We start from the raw sequence: 17,115 nt of genomic DNA, 5'->3' as shown, positions 1-17,115 counted from the left end.
TTTGATTCGTGTTCCTTTTTAACTTGTCACAGACGGCAAGCATATTAACAGTTCTACTATTCAAACTATTACTTCATTTGATCAAAGATTTTCTGATATTGATTTCAGAAATCTTTTACTTCATTTGTTTTGAACATGCTTTTTGCTATATAAGAACTCATCAGTCAGAGATTGTCGTTTATTCTTGCTGTCGTTGTCGATAACAGATGACAGCCGTCTGTAACAGGAAATGCTGCCACGGAAACTCATTTGCATCCTGTTGTACACTTTTTTGAACAGTATATCCGGAAGTGGATCGGAATATTGCTTGACGAAGCGATTTGGTTGCACTCTCTGTTTTGAAGACTTCTAGCAAATGGCCCATTAATGAATGCGGTGATTTACAGGCCAATTAGCGAATGGTGGAAGAGAGCCTGAAGTGTGGCAGAAACATAGTACGAATTGCTTAAATTATGAAGTCCCGATCAAACAACAAACGGAACTTTGCTCGACCATTCACTGCATATTGTTAAATGTTTTCCAGAACGATAAAATAGTTATTTGTTAACCGAGGGGAGAAAGTAGAAAATTCTACCAAGAACTCAAGGTGGAATTTTCCATTTCTCCCCGTGGTGAACACAACGTTTCTCATGCTTGCGTTTTGCAAAAATCCGCATTTTTGTCTACTTTGAAGGAAATAACATCAAGAGCGCGTTTTGGTATATAGGCGAAAAATAACATTTTCTCACCCAAAATTGCTAACTGGTCATTTTAAGGTAGAAAATGATTATTTTCTCACCTTAAATGACTCCAGAATGACAACAAAACGCCACTTTCACGACGCTTCATGGTGGACAAAATAAGGATTTTCGAAATTTTTGCGTCGCTACCATGAAAAGAACATTTTTTTGTGGTAATGCAGGTAACTACTGTTACGTATTGTTAGCGTTAGAGACCACACCGGCCATGGAAAGAGCATCCAAACATCTACATAACAAACGAAAATATTTGCGGTCATCAATTTACATTGTGATGCGAGGTGTTATTGTCGCACTGTCCACAGATTTAAGAAATCCGCTCTTCGAATGGACGAAGAAAAAACACAGGCAATTGTTTTGGAATGTTTTTTTTTTCTCGTTTGTTTTATTTTCATTGTGAAAGTACATAAAATCTATATACAAAATGGAATTGGACGGAAAATTGCTTTATAATAAAAAAAAATGTAAAACTAAAAATGGACGGCTTACATTTCGATGGGATACAATGATCCACAAAATTTTTATCATCATTTTCTTGTCGAGATTCACGGCATGAGTTGACAAAAAACTTATTTGCTTACAAAAAAAATCTAATTTGTGCAATAACTTTATCTTATTAAGGTAAAGCTTCAGGCATTCAAATCTCAATCAAACGAACACATACATCGCAGATGCTACAATCATAACGACAACTAAACTAAATTTCAAACGTTCAGCTCCTGATTCACAGTCAGTAATGCGACGAGCTCGCATAAAATCGCCTCCCAAGTACAAGTCATATCGTCGCTTCTCTGGCGGAATCATTTGCAGCTGTCGAGTTGCATCTTGGAAGATCAGATCATGATATGGCGGAAGTGAGTAGAACATGCTGAACCTGTATAGTAGGAATATGACCGGTCATTTGAGAAACTCTAATGCATCATAACATTGAATAATTACCCAAAAGAGTCCAGTTCTTTGCGTCCGTAATACTGCTGGGCATAAGTGAACAGGTTAATGTAAGCATTAATCTGCGTTCCATTATATCCCAGCCCTCCTCGTGTTACAATGGCATTAGCCTTCACTTTTCCCAAGTTGCATGTCTTGAAGTCTTTAAGGTCGGCTCGAGTGCCTATAATTGACACAGATTTTGTGAAAAAATGTCAAAAAGGATTTCGTAAAAAACAATGCGTCATACCGTCGGGACATAACAATTCAAAGTCATCGTTCAATGTGTTCCGTGCCCACCATTCACGTCGTTTTCCTCCTGTATTTTCGCTGACGGTGGTATGCTTAACGAATGCCACATGACCGCCACCTTCAACCAGACAGCGGAATGCACCAGTATGACCATAGTAGTCTTCGGAAGCATCACGGCGACAATATCTGTTCATTACACAAATATGGTTTCGTTTTAGATGTGAATGTTTAACAACAACTCAAGTCACTCACCTGTAACTAGCACCATGACACAAATCACACATATTATCGTAAGGCACACCAGTATTATATTCTGTGCTAATTGCACCCGGAACGCAGGATTTTGTAAAATATTCAGCTGCCGCACGAATACTATCACACCCGTACGGACGAATCCAACCGTTTGAGATGAGATAGGCCAATGGATAAACCCATCCAGCTGCTGTATTTATGCCCGAATGGCAGGTGTATTTTCCTTTCAGGTACGTCAGCTCTGTATCCGGATCTTCTTCTTTCGCCAAAGCCACCACGTAATATTCCGGCTCACCCAAATTGTAAATTTCCGATATGAACGGAATCAAATCGTGTCGAAGTCCGGCAGTGTACACATCACTGGCATCGAGTACAGTTACATCGGCCACTCCAGACTGGATGGCTTGCATACAATTTATGTGAGAGTGTGCTTTGTAGCAGTTCATTTCTGGCTTGATGAGTTGAGCTTTCAAAGCGGTCTGCGAATTGTAAATGGGAATAGTATAGATCGCTACATAATAGAGGAATCGTCGTTGTAGGTAGACTTACCCGCATCTTAACACATTTTTCCAATTCCGGATCCGATGTAACGCACAAAGTCATTCTTCCCACTGGACATTGGCGAACCTCCAAAATCTGACCCAATGATTGTCCCAAATATCCACCAAAACTTTGATCTTCCTCCTTGATTGGAACTAAATTTCTGGCAGCATCTTGGAACATAAGATTCAAACGTCCGCCGTACCGTTTCGACTCGAACAATTCGAATTTCTCATACAGTTGAGTGTCATTTCCATCGGTGAAATTTCTTTCCGGTCCGAATGCACTGTCCACGTTAGCGAGGCCGTTGTATCGATTGCTGTTTAAATGATCAATTCGATCGCGATCAAACGATGGATTGGCGAAATCTCTGAACTGAGTTCGATCGTAGTATTTGTCGTCACTGTTTCGATCGAATGTGTTGAATCCGTCGTAGCGTTTTTCATTCAAGGCATTTGTTGCGTTTGAAATCGATTTGGACGAGTAAAGGTTAACGGCTTTGATCAAAAACTGTTGGTACCGTTTTCGTTCGTCAGCAGTACGAGCCGACGAAGTGACCAAAGCATGCGATGGAACTAGGCCCCAGTTGCATTGTCGATATTCTGAAAGCGGACGACGTTGTCCATCGATACAAAGTAGTTCGAAGCGATCAGCTGTCACAGACTCTGTTGAACAAATTGGGAATGATTTTTATGAGCTTCGACTATATCAGTCAACAAGACTTACTGAATTGTTTGCTGTCGACCATTTCATTCACAGTAGTATGCTTCAAAAATGCCACATCACCCGCTTCGAGCAGACAACGGAAAGCCCCTTCGAAGCCAGCATATGGATCGTCTGGTGTACATTTTCCTCCCGGTACTTTTCCCGTACAGAGTGCGCACAATCGATCGGAATTGTCACCGATTGGATTGTATTTGTTTGTCAGGGAATTTACAGCACATGATTTGCCAAAGAAGTTGATAGCCGATTTGACGTGATTGTTGCAATCAACGATTTCCATACCAGCCTCTTTTTGTAGCTAATGAACAAACGGGAAACATTTGCGAGTAATTCTAAATTGAAATTTCGAGAAAATTTCAAATTCTCACCGTGTAAATCGGAATTGTCCAACCAGCCTGACTTCCCACTTCCGAGAAACAGGCTTTCTTTCCTCGCAGATCACGTATCGACGTCACCTCTGGAATCGTTCCCTGTTTCACCACGGCCACCGCATAGTAATTGGTAAAGCCGCCGTCAAATGCTTCTTGCATAATTGGAATCAACGAGTTATAACGGCCGGCAATAAATACTTCACCAGCATCCAGGGACATCATATGAGCCTTTTCCGAATCAATCAGCTGAATGCATTCTTCGGTATTAAATCCGTAATGACAAGACACATTAAAGTACAGGTCATCGAACAGTGCCCGATCTCTTTCTAATGCTGCCGTAAAATTCTGACATTTGTACTGTTCGGCTAATATGGTGTTACACCAGACAAGGCGGTCTAATTGTGTTCTCTGTACTTCATAGTATTGAGCTGGAAAGATTTAAAGAATGAAACATTTGAAGATCGCATCGTCATCTTTGTATTTACGTGACACTTTAAATTGGTAGGAACAGAAGACAGCTCAACATGAACAATTCGAGCTTAAGAAAGATCAGAACTTGATCCCTCTATTTTGATATAAGATTTGGGCAACGACAAACGATATAAAGGATGTTAAGGTCAGCCGAATTTACTGATTTTACGTTGGGGCCTAAGTTTATTCTCCTAAGATCCATCGAATTTTTTCAAACATTTTTCTACTCCTAGAAGTGTGCAGTGTGAACTCTAGAATCAAAACAATTGCACAAAATTCGGTTTCCGGCAAATCCGCAATTTGAACACATCAAGTGTGAATTAGGCGAGGATGTTGTTTGCTTTCCACAGACAGTTAGCGAGTTAAATGTCACTTGTTGAATTTGAAATATTTAATGGGCTTGTTAAGACTATATGGTAATGGACAAATGGTCAAAGAAATTTCTGCAAATCAATTCACATCAATAAGTTTCCATATTCCACCAAGATTAGCAAGATTGTAGCCACGCGCCGTAAATACAAATTTCAACAAAAATATTGTTAATGACAAATCAGCCTCGCCCAAAATGCTGTGTTTTTTCTGTTATTTTTTGGTTTATTTGTACACTAACCGTTAGCAGTTCGTTGAAGGCTCGCAATTAATATTATAACACTTAAGGCACATAGTTGTAGAATATTGCGAACCATTTTAGTCACATAGAATTTAACAAAAAATCGAAAATAATTAAAACAAAACACAACAGATACTGTTCACGCCCATTGGTAGTTTCAGAAATGTCAGTTCTTCGTGTTCGTTGATAGGTTGATGCGGTTCGATTGTTCTAAAAATGAAGCGGTGTAAAAGTTGCGGTTTGATTTAAAAAATGCGCGGCACTTTAAAAATGGTTTTACTTTCAGCCGAAATGCATGCAGTCTTTTCAAAATTGCACGATTCTGAACCATAACATCCACACAAGAGGTCTAACTTTAATTTTTTTGGTACTACTAATAAATGTATGACTTGTACATATCTCAGTTAGCTTATACATAGCTTTTTGCCTGAATCTAGAAGGTAAAATTTTGGATGTTCCACCAGTTAGTGAAAATTTTAATTTCGCAATCAGAAGTTATGAAACTGTAACTAGTATCAGGAACCATTTTCGGAAAAACATTTTCCTACATTTTCCCGACTTTCCTCAAAATTGACCTTATTTTCCCATTTTTTTTTAAACTGTAACAGACGGCAAGCATCTGACCTGTATTATCCGGTCTATTACATCCATCGATTAAAGCATTTTTTTACGGTTGATTTCCAATCTTGTACTTCCATTTTTTACATTGCATTTTATTATATAAATGACCATATTACCAAGGGCTTGTCATTATTTTTGTCGTCGTTATTGGTAACAGATGGATAGCCGTATGTGATAAGTTCACGCCAATTTTGTTTGCAATTCTGTGCTTCAAATTGGCTCTTTATAAAAAATACCAACCTATTTTCAGAGGCATGCCGTACAACAATTTTTTGCTTAGAATCATGTGGCTCGTTGATAAAAAATAAAATGAGGCCTGTAAGCAACAATTTTGTTTCATCATCTTTGAAGAATTTCAAAAATTACCACGAGTGATTATAGCCCTTTTCTTCATCTGCTCCCTCTCGGCAAAATAACCTCTAAACCTCTAAACACGGACGTAATGTATACTATTCTAATTCTAAATAAAATCGGATCAAAATTTCTCTAGGTTTCAGAAGGTCACATGCATGAAACTTACGTTTGCAAATACCGTTATTGTTGCGTATTCACAATGCACTTTCATGTTTATAGGAAGTTGTTATACTCTTTGAACAATGATGTTTATTGCTGATTTCTGCTTATGCCATGATTCTAGGCAAAGAAAGGCTCTATACCTTTGTATGAACAATTTTGAAAAAGTCGAATGTTAGGGACCGTTTTTGATTGAAAAAAAAATGTTGATCTTTTGCCTGGTATAAAGCCTTTGGGCCATTCCAAACATACCACGATCCAAATTCTATTTTGACGGTAAAAAATTAAGAAACAGACAAACATACAGTCATTTTATATCTTTATCTACCTAGGTGAAATAATAGCAGTGAAAAAGTGCTATTATTTCGCCGTCGGTAGATAAAATAGCGTATTCACCTCTGTCCAAATGTTTATTTAGACACTTGGGGTTATAACATTCGCCTTCGGCTCATGCAATAACTTCCCAAGTGCCTATATAAACATGTGAACAGAGGTGAATAATCTACTATTATCACCTATGCACGGTGTTCGGATGTCAAAATTACTTACCTAGAAGAATAATTCAAAAATTGCAATTCAGTTCTATGTTGTTGTCTCATTTTCGCTTATGTGATAAAATAGAGTACACACTTGTCACTATCAGTCTCGGCAAGCCTCGACTTCTTCGTGACAAGTGTGTAATATATATAACACCGCCCCAAGGTGGGTTCTTGCGTAATTGGATGCGTACATTTTTAAAACCATATGTTTACTTATGACATTCACAACGAAATTGGCCGATGATAACGAAGATAAAATTATTATTTTAAGTCTTTCGAAAAAGTAAATTTTTCTATTCGTTTTCGGTTTATATTCGTTGAATACTTATTCGTTAAATGTAGTTAGTTTAGTTCTCAGAGCACCAAAAATAAATTTAAACGGATATTCGTTTCGAGGGATACTTTGGCCGACAAATGGTCCCTTTGGTGTACGGTGTACGATTTTGTATTCCACGCATATTGTTTTTTTTTTGGAATGATAATAAACGAATATTAAGAGTCATATCGCCAAGACTTCAGGTGATTGGGGAACAAGCCGACTCCAATTTTAATGAGTGATAGCTCGTTGGATTCGTCTTTCAATTCTAGGAAACACGTATCTTTTACTTTTTCTAAAAAAAATTTGTTTTCTGTGAAAAGTGTTCAAAAGTGATCACATGTCAGAGGGTACCGAAAACAGTTTTTCGGCAATAACTCAAGAAAAAATTATTTTAAATTCTTGTAATGTTGTGCGATTGTCGGCCTTGGAAAGACCTACAGATAGAGTATACGCACTGCTTGGTGCTAGTTGATCCACGAGAGCTATGACTTAAAATATAGTGAATGTTCGGAGAGTACTGCTTCTCTGCAGCTTCGTTGTTCCACGGAACTAAGTATGGGGTGTTGTAGCTGGCCTCACCCACTATCGTTCCACACATAAATGAGCCCAGTACTTTTGTGCTGCAAGCCTACAGAAGTGTTGGAAAAAAAGTTGGTGCCAAAATGCAGATTTTTTTCTTCTTTCCGGGGGCTCTACAGCTGGAACAGCATCTGGAACGGTACTATGGCAGTCATTCTTTATCGTCTACTATTCTTTTACCTTATCAATAGAAAAACGCTTCGATATGTCACGAATATATCAGATCCAATGTTAGTAATATCAAAAGAAAAATTATAAAATTTTTCTCGGAGGATTTTAGTCAAATAAAGTGTTAGCGTATAGCAAATGACCTCAGGACTCCGGAACAGTAATCAGTTTTTCAATCGGACCAATATTTGCTACGCGACAGAAGTTTGGAAAAACGATACGATCAAGTGGGAGCAAACGGTTTGCCAAACTCCTGTCACGTAGCAAATATTGGTTCGATTGAAAAACTGAAAACAAACAGAAAACAATTTTTTTTTAGAAAAAGTAAAAGATACGTGTTTTCTAGAATTGAAAGACGAATCCAACGAGCTATCACTCATTAAAATCGGAGTCGGCTTGTTCCCAAAGTTAAAAAAATCACCTGAAGTCTTGGCGATATGACTCTTAAATAATAAAAAATAATAAAAACCGGTTAAGTTTTACGTAAGCAATGGATCAAATCTCGTTCCATAACCAAGGTACTTCGGTCAATGCGAAAGTTGTCGAGGGGAATTTGAATGCCACCACCACCATAAATATTAGGTACGACACCTAGTTCTGCATTGTTAAAGGAAATGTTATTTCCGTTACTTACAATTTTAGTGCTCCCGAGCCCGATCCGATTCCGAACGGCATAAACTTTGGTGTTGTCAAACCAGAAACAAATTTCACTGGACGACACCTAGAATTAGATCAACTGAATGCGGAAACTGTTGTGGTGTGCGGCATGGGTGGCATTGGTAAAACGCAATTGATAAGGAAATTCATTGCGGAAAATCGGTCGCGATACGGAAATGTGATTTGGATCGATGGGAGCAAGGTGAAAGAATCGTTCAAAGATTTATCCGAAAAGACGTTGCGTTTGCCGAAAACTGGTGTAAACGACTATGAACTCATCGTGGAGCAAGTTGTCAACAGACTCTGCCACATGGCGAAGACTCTTTTCATCTACGATAACGTTTGTTCGTACAAAAGTATAAAGTCACTGTTGGCTGTAGCACCACCAAAAACTGAAAACTTACACATTCTGATAACATCACGCAATCAACGTTGGCCTCCAGGAATTGATGTTATTCCTCTGAAGGGATGGAACCACATCGAGTCAATCGAATTCGCTGGTGCAATGTTGAAGGAGAAATTTGCCCAACACCATCGTTGGAGGCTCCAAAAAGCCTTACATCTTTCTAATGACGACTGGACTAGCGAAGCAATTCAACTACTGGTAAAGACATTTCAATATTTTCCACTTGCGTTACGACAAGCAACTACTGTGATAAGCGAAAATCGAAAAAGAGACAATAGGTACACAATTACCCGGTTCATCAATGACTACAATCGTCAGACAATCGACCTGTTAAGTTCGACAGTTTTCGACGAATTTTCTATCGGTTCGTACGGCAAAACTACGTTCACCACGTGGGACAGTAGTATCGATACAATCGGAGAAGACCCGGACGATGGAAAGTTAGCGCTTAGAATTTTTAGGATTTCTGCCTACCTCGGCGTCGACAGCATCGAAATGAATATCTTTTTTCAGCTTTCTCGCAACGCCGAAACTTCGCCCATCAGTGATGAATTCGAAAAGTACGTTCGCTCGGCTGTCGAGCTTCTTGTGAAGCACAGCATGGTCGATGGTGTGGAAGGGGAAATGTTCCGCATGAACTCCTTAGTGCAACTAGTGACGAAATTGAAGTTGAAAGCATTGAACGACGATCAGACGATTCTTATGGATGCTCTTCAACTGATGGAAAATTTAATGGCAACGAAAAAAGCATTTCAGTGCCACTCTCACTACATTTCTGTTCTCTCGAATGCATCGAAGCTACCCAATTTTATTGAATTATTGGCGCGCGTTCCTATCAATCATTTGAAGGAACTAACGAATTGTTGCTATTCAGACAAACTAAAAGAATTCGGATGCATGCTCGTGGATGCTTTGGGTAAAATTTTGGAAGAGCATGACAGAGATCTACTCCGAATACACTACAATGTTGCGTACGCTTACATGATGACAAAGGCATACGACGAGGCTCTGTCGATGTATCTTGGAATTTACAGCAGACAAAAAAGTCGATTCAGCGATTTAGACGCAGACACTCGCGATACACAACTTCGTATTGCTCATACATACAAAATACTACAAAATTTAAGTGCAGCTAGCGAGTGGTACGAAAGAACGTTGAAATCACAAAATCAGTTCCTCGGTCATTGTAATGGACATACACTGGAAATTATGTTTGAATTAGCTTCTGTCTACATCGATTCACGCAAACACACCGAGGCCTTCCAAACGTTCGAAAGAATTTATGAAACGGAAAAAATTATTTACGGAAGTAACGCTGTGTGCACAATCGAGTGCGAACATAAATCTGCGATAGCAACGGAATTGAGTAGACTGGGAAGGCACTCGGAGGCACTGCGATTATTTGAAGATGTTCACGATAAGCGAAACCGTAAATACGGAGAAGATGATTGGCGCACTCGATCAACGAAATACGAAATCGCATTCGAATACGGGAAACTTGGTAGAATATGGAAAGGACTTCGACTGCTCCACGACATTTATGTGTGGGAAAGTATAAAATGAGGACTCATCGACACATCCAACGTTAAATAAAATGTAGTCGCATAGCAAACTGTTAAAATTTTGGAATAGGACTTAAACGTGAGCTTAGGGGTCATTCAAATAGTACACACGTTGTCATGAGGGAAAGGGGTTAAGACTAGAGCGAACTTCAAACATTTTTAACATTTTTCACCTCGTGCGTGCGTAAGTGAGTGGGTCTAAAAATCGTCTTTTTTTTAGCGTGCGCACTACTTGAATGGTTCCTTATGATGTGCGTTCTTGGTTGCCAACACTGGCCGCCATCTTTATGTTAATAAAAGGCCGATTCACTTGCATTTTTGAATATTTTAATCAGTGTCCATTTCATCCGAATCATCACTGTCATCATCCTCTTCGTCGTCATCATCATCGCTGTCTTCGTCCGACGATCCTTCACTGCTTGAGTCCATCCACTCATGCGCATTTTTATCATGTCCAATTATTGTCTTCCATTCGTCCAACTTGTGAAGATCTGTGGTTGTGGATTCAATAAGAGAAAATAAATTAAATCGTTCGCAAGCATGTTCGAAAATATTTACCAATCGAATAGAAATCCGACAAAGTGTACTGTTTGTCACCATCCTCGAAAACACCGCCATATAAGTACAGTGTTCCTTTGCACACGACCAGACCAGGCTTCATTCGAGGTGATGGAGTGTTACAAGTGTTCACGTCGATTTTACTCACTGTAGCTGATTTGTCTACTGAACCACCGACAACCATTGTGAATACACCATCTGATGACACAGTTGCAACTTCACTTTTCTCCTCCACCGATTCCATTTCCACGTCTTTTTCACCCTTTTTCGACTTCTTCTTATCCTTCTTTCCGCTGAGTTCGATCTGACGCCATGCAAACGACGCTAAATCAATCGAATGCATTTCATTGCTAAAATTTCCGGATAAATTTTCCTCGTCCTCATCTACGTCCAAAACACCTCCGAATATGTAGGCTTTACCGTTGGGAGCGACTGCAACATTTACACCACTGCGGGGAACAGGTTTAAAGCCACCAGGCTTAACCGATGTCCACTTCCAGGTCTTTGGATCGCTCTCTAGAAAATAGATTTTTTTAAATGCCAGGACTAATGGCGTTCAAAGTAGAAGTCTTACTCTCTGGTGCTAGACAAAACATGTCACCATGCGTAACTCCACGATCGACTTCCTTTTTGACATTCGTTTTTGAATAGCCACCCCAAATCAAAATTTTTCCGTCGTTGGTTGCTGCCATACAGCCGGCACTTCTTGGTATGGGTCTGATCGTGCCAGTTATATTTATTTCCTGCCATTGATACGTTTCCAAGTCGAACATCCACACATCGTTGAAATATTTGTATGACAAGCTCGAATCAAAAAATCCTCCGAAGACAAACAACTTTTTCTTAATGGCAACCATGCGATGACCACTTCGTGCACTCGGTCCAGTTGTGGTTGCAATTTTGTCCCATGTCTTACTATTTAGCCGATAGACCCACAGATCTTTGTAGTGATAGAACTGTAGTTGACTGGGACTAGCCAGCTCACCACCAAATAACTAGTTGGGAAGTTGACAGTAACATTAAATCACCGGCATACAACCTATGAAGGTAAACTCTTACCCAAAGCTGTCCACCATCATTCGCTACCGAAACCATTTGATGTGCGGAACGTGGAGCAGGACCAGCTCGAGTCTGCACTTGTTTCCATTCATTTTTCGAGATGTTGTAGACGACAAGGTCATTGTAAACAGCCAGCGTTTGACCATTGTAAAATTCGCCACCAAACAAAATGAGTTCTTCCTTGTCCGGATGGGCGCACAATGAAAAATTACTTCGTGGTGAGGGTGGAGGAACGATCGTTTCGGTAACACTTTTACGCAGAGCCTCGTCCGCTTCCAATTTTGCAACCATTTCTGAAATATCCGCCTGTGGTGGAAGAAATGTAAATATCAAAAGTGGGTTCGTTAAATGCATGTTCTAGTCAATATTAACCTCTCCGATTTTCTGCAGCAATTTCTTTTGCTTAGCTGCCAGTTTTTTATCGGTCTTTAATGCCGTCTTCTCAGCGCCTTTTCCTTTTTTCTTATTTTTGTCTTTCTTTCCCATTTTATCAATTTAATTTAGCTTCAACCTATTTCAGACTACCACGTGCCGGCTGTTGTTGTTTTGATGTGATGTGAATGACACATTCTGTCAGTGTCAGCACCACTTTTAGTACACCAATCTATGGTACACTGTAAAAGTGAACATTTGGAATTCATACATTGTAATAAACAACGGCGGTTTTTGTTTCAACATTGCTCTTGAGTGATGTTCAAGACTGAAGACGGGAGAAATATTTCATTTATAAGGACCAGTACGAGCAGTAGATTGAAAAATCATGTTATGCAATTTAATTTGTGTGTGTCAGAACCATCGATATAATATACTGTAGATAATGAGACACGAAGAACGAAATTTCGGAAATTGCACATACAAGTGCAAAAAATACGAATCACAACACAAAACGAAGAGAAACGAGCCATCAGAACAGTCGGAGCGTTTGCTGCGACTGAGCCCCGTACAAACCCGTATATCTATTGCGTACGTGACCCTAGTGCGTCTGTCACCCTACTTTGGGAGTTATTATGGAATGTGTACATCTTAGAAATTGCGCATAGCGCAATTACGAAGCCCCGTACGACGTTCCTTTCAAATGAAACAAAAATTTCAAATCGCCCTAAAATTTTAATTTAATGAGTATAAATACACATAGGGCCCTAGTACCGGCCTTAGTCCGAGGACCCAAATTTAATTTTTTTTTCAACTACATTCTATTCGGCCTTCGATTACCTTCTAAATTAAACAAAAATTACGACAAACGGATGAAATTTACGCGAGTTGTATGTAAAATACACATAGGGCCATAGTACCGGCCTTAGTCCGAGGACCCAGATTTAATTTTTTTTTTCAACAACATTCTATTCGGCCTTTGATTACCTTCCAAATGAAACAAAAATTACGAAAGACGGATGAAATTTACTCGAGTTATATGTAAAATACACATAGGGCCCTAGTAGCGGCCTTAGGCCAAGGACCCAAATTAATTTTTTTTCAAAAACATCCTATTCGGCCTTCGATTACCTTCCAAATTAAACAAAAAATACGAAAAACGAATGAAATTTACTCGAGTTCTATGTAAAATACACATAGGGCCCTAGTAGCATTTCACTTCTAAGGCCCTAACTCACGGTCCACTCACCCGATTTTAAAAAACTTTTTTTCCTGGATTGGTATTGACAATACCTATCATTTGCCATGTCATTTACATTTCCATCGTTTGTTTTGCCATAAATATCACCAAAAGACCTTAAATCACTCACCCTAACTCACGAAGGGCCGACCCGAATATGCCCATCTTCAAACTTAGTGACTATCTTTCAGGGGAAAAAAAAATTTTGAAATCGGATTTGATTTACTCAAGATATCGACGTGACGGACAGACGGACAGACAAAATTTTTATTGCGGATTCGTCATCTATGAACATAGGCAAACACTTTGCCCTTACCGTCTGCTTCGAATTCCATCAATTGCACACGGCATCGTAATCCTATAAGCCCCTTTGTACTTCGTACGGGGCTAAAAAGAAATTGAGAAATGCAGTTTCAATTATTTTCAAATATTTGTATGACATTATTTCGCGCGACATCCATGTGATCTTTCCGCATAAAGTTGCTTTGACATTACTTATCTACCCTATATTATTACGATGGCCAGAACACAACTTTTCCTTATTTCAAAGGGATCGAAGTTCACGCCGAAAGTGTGCCTCAGAATTTGAATTTTGAATTGAAATTGAATGTGTGGACACCGAAAAATTAAACGAAAAATAATAATTCCAACGCTGCGTTAGTTATCTTCTTCTCACTTCCCATTTCGAATTGCTGGCGCACTTACAATGGGAGTTGCTAAAATAACAGAGAGAATGTCCATTTTCTCCTCTCTTGTTTTGACAGGGAAGAAAAAAGTATATTATGTCACTAGGAACAAAATGTGGTTTTTGACCCAGGTGGTAAAAAAACAAGCACCATTTTGTTACGTGTGGCATATACTATTTTTCATTCAAGCTGACCAAAAATTTCGTCGTAGATGGACTAACCTCTCTTAGGCACTCAATAGAATGGTAATGTTGAAGTGAGATATAGCAAATGTGGTGTTGATGGAAAGCTTAGACCAGCAGCATACCAAAATCAAGCAGTTTGGCGGCGAAAAATTATTTTTAATGTAACTTAGGTGAGTTTCACAAGTATGGCCAAATAGCTGAGAAAAATTTTGAACCACTGTAAACTTGTCTATAGACGGTTTCCAAAAAGTTTTTTTTATAATGGTACAGGTAATGCCCATCTACTAGCACAACTAATTACCACCTCTGTGACTCAAGTATCCCGCCTGTGGAACCTTCCAAAAATCATCACTTTTCAACTTCAACGAGTCGCCACCGGTCTACCTTGCACAAAATTAAACAAATTGTTTATACCGTAACTATCAGAATTCCATACCCTATCGATTGCAACTCCAATCAGTTCTATCGCACTTTCAGAGCACTCTAGGGAGTCTTGGTCCGATGGTTAAAAATCAAATTTTTTTGTGGAATGTTGTCCAGGATTGCGAGCAGACCCAGAATATGCATAAATATCAAATTTGCGACGACATGTTTTATTAAACTCCATTAAACCGCGCCTTGTACTGGAAGAAAATAGGAAATACTAACATCAGCAAAACGTCGCTCTTGTTGGAAATTCATATTTTCTTCACTCGGTAAACAAATAACCATAGACCCGAATGACCATGCTAGTATGTAGGTGAGACTTATTTTTCGTAAGAATTTCCAAAGGGTTCAAGAACTTATCAAAACACAAAATGTTCAACTTGTTAAACAAAATTTATTACCACTGGTTGTCTTCCATTATCTTGTTAATAAACCTTACATACTCGAGTAATATTTTGAGAACCGACTTAACTACATAGAAATGTACATCAAACATTAATCATTTGGCAGTCCTACAAACAATTCAGACTGAATGTATCCTACCAAGTTCAAACTAACTAATGACAAACAATTGAATCTTTAAGACTTTTAATCACTTAAATCCACTAAAAACGATTCTCTTAAACTATCCATCTTTCCAGTTCGAATCAAATCCACATGCTGAATCAGACTCCGACTCTGATTGATTATTCGGATTCTCCATTAAAGTTGGAACACCGGATTTTGCTCTCTGTTGATTTGGAGTGGTCGGAACGCTTCGATAACCTCCGGTATTAACATCAAACGCACGCTTCGATCGACGTTTCTTTACAGGGCCAATTTTAGGTGGTGGCATTGATGCAGAATCCATTTTCTTAGACTGAGAAAAACCGGAGAAAATTAACACTGACACTCATACATATTATTATTAAGATGACCACTTACGTTTCTCCCATGAGGAATGATGTTGTCTGCCGAACCCCAATTCTTGTGAACTTTTTCGAAATATGACATGGATGATGGTGCACTAGTCCTTAAGTATGGTGGCGGAATCCGAGTCTGGTTGCTGCCCACACCCAGGAAGTTGCTGAATGCTTCCGTCGTTCGTTTCACTCGAACGTTCAGCGAACCAATCCGAAGGAATCCCAAATCTTTTTCTGCAATTATTGAACAGATGTTTTAGTTCTCTGAACGTCTAATAATAGTTATTTGTTAGTTTCATGTAAGATCACATCGAGATAACACTTTGTCCCCTTACAGACTGTTAACAAGGAGAATGGATTTTCGTGACCTAATATATACTAGATTTCATTACAAGGAGCAAATGGCTGATCGGACTCGAAAGATATAATTCAATTGAAGATGGCATCAGCGTTATAAAAATGATCTTCGAATTACTGCGTAGTATTAAAAGCCGATATGTCTTTCTTAGTAATGATTAAGTCTGAAAAGTTTTGTAAAACTCGACCCTTTTTCTTATATCGCAAAAATTATTGTGAAAACTAATTACGAGTGAGACTGATTTCAAATCTCTTGCTTCATTTTTCTGAACATGCGTTTTGTCGCTTATTTCTGAACTCGTTGTAATAGCCGTGCGTAACATGTGGAAATCTTATGATATACTTGCCGACTACAAACAAGGAACCAAAATTAAAATGGAGGTCAGGCTAAAATTTTGGAATTGAATTTATTTGACAATAAGACTAAGTTAATGGAAATACTTATAAAGGAAACGTACAGCGTTATAGAAATAATCAAAATAATACTAAGGCAAAATTAATAGTAATGCTCCGAGGATCATGACCAGGTATCGCTGATAATATTACATTACTTGGACTTTTGATTTCTAACATACAGTGGGGCGTAAATAAAGAGCTCACATTTTCAACGATTACAATCCAATTGATGTGAATAACATCATGTTATACATTCCACATGCAATATTCAGACTTACGTAAATGTCGAACATGTGGAATGAATCGAATGAATCAAGGCTGTAAACGTTGGGGAGGTCACGCAGATCGCCATCATCACCATTTTATTAGATACGGGGAAACAATCCTTTTCCATACAAACAAATTCACCAAAATTGAATTTGTATGGCGTGGTGAATTTTTTGTATTTTTTGTATGAAACGTGGTGTGTCACGCCTATCTGCATCTACATGACCTTGCCAAAGTTTACAGCCTTGAAATGAATTAAGAGAATTCGATTGTAATTGTCACTTCTTATTTTTCTAGTATTTTTTTAGATAACACCACAACAAGCGAAATTTAAAAAAAAAATGGCAACACTGCACCGCACATTTTTAAACAATTTAATTTTTATTAATAATCATATCAACATAAATCAACATAAATAAA

General features: G+C 38.6%; 4 protein-coding genes across 10 annotated transcripts in view; 1 reads left to right on the top strand and 3 right to left on the bottom strand.

Moving 5' to 3' along the window:
• Positions 1-1,092: 1,092 nt before the first annotated feature.
• On the bottom strand, positions 1,093-5,055 carry LOC119080681 (melanotransferrin). Its single transcript, XM_037189114.1, has 8 exons — positions 4,884-5,055; positions 3,800-4,230; positions 3,435-3,729; positions 2,718-3,373; positions 2,169-2,647; positions 1,915-2,102; positions 1,677-1,848; positions 1,093-1,611 (listed from the first exon to the last, which is right to left on the bottom strand). Exons 1-8 carry the CDS (start codon positions 4,957-4,959, stop codon positions 1,386-1,388), a joined length of 2,523 nt encoding a protein of 840 aa, XP_037045009.1. The 5' UTR covers positions 4,960-5,055; the 3' UTR covers positions 1,093-1,385.
• A 1,743-nt stretch (positions 5,056-6,798) lies between these two features.
• Positions 6,799-10,560, top strand: LOC119080689. 2 transcript variants are annotated; one of them, XM_037189127.1, is made up of 4 exons: positions 6,799-6,991; positions 8,100-8,204; positions 8,265-8,805; positions 8,848-10,560. In XM_037189127.1, exons 2-4 carry the CDS (start codon positions 8,113-8,115, stop codon positions 10,246-10,248), a joined length of 2,034 nt encoding a protein of 677 aa, XP_037045022.1. In that variant the 5' UTR covers positions 6,799-6,991; positions 8,100-8,112; the 3' UTR covers positions 10,249-10,560. The 2 variants fall into 2 exon arrangements, with proteins under 2 accessions (XP_037045022.1, XP_037045021.1); XM_037189126.1 differs by lacking the exon at positions 6,799-6,991 and having other exon boundaries at positions 8,098-8,204.
• On the bottom strand, positions 10,558-12,437 carry LOC119080708 (kelch domain-containing protein 4). Its single transcript, XM_037189169.1, has 5 exons — positions 12,237-12,437; positions 11,865-12,170; positions 11,380-11,800; positions 10,806-11,321; positions 10,558-10,738 (listed from the first exon to the last, which is right to left on the bottom strand). Exons 1-5 carry the CDS (start codon positions 12,348-12,350, stop codon positions 10,575-10,577), a joined length of 1,521 nt encoding a protein of 506 aa, XP_037045064.1. The 5' UTR covers positions 12,351-12,437; the 3' UTR covers positions 10,558-10,574.
• A 2,716-nt stretch (positions 12,438-15,153) lies between these two features.
• Positions 15,154-17,115, bottom strand: part of LOC119080701 (ankyrin repeat domain-containing protein SOWAHB) — an 86,826-nt gene continuing 84,864 nt past the window's right edge. For 4 of the 6 annotated variants that reach the window (XM_037189158.1, XM_037189156.1, XM_037189159.1 and 1 more), the window contains 2 exons: positions 15,698-15,909; positions 15,154-15,632 (listed from right to left, as the gene is read on the bottom strand). In XM_037189158.1, the coding sequence (XP_037045053.1) occupies positions 15,399-15,632; positions 15,698-15,909 (446 nt within the window). In that variant the 3' untranslated portion in view covers positions 15,154-15,398. The remainder of the gene's footprint in view (positions 15,633-15,697; positions 15,910-17,115) is intronic. The other 2 variants (XR_005088368.1, XR_005088369.1) reach the window with 1 other exon arrangement.

This window comes from Bradysia coprophila, unplaced genomic scaffold, assembly GCF_014529535.1.
Source record: "Bradysia coprophila strain Holo2 unplaced genomic scaffold, BU_Bcop_v1 contig_350, whole genome shotgun sequence".
In the NCBI taxonomy this organism is placed as follows: domain Eukaryota; kingdom Metazoa; phylum Arthropoda; class Insecta; order Diptera; family Sciaridae; genus Bradysia; species Bradysia coprophila.
The sequence above is the reverse complement of the archived record's forward strand: the minus strand, read 5'-3'. Positions and strand labels throughout refer to the sequence as shown.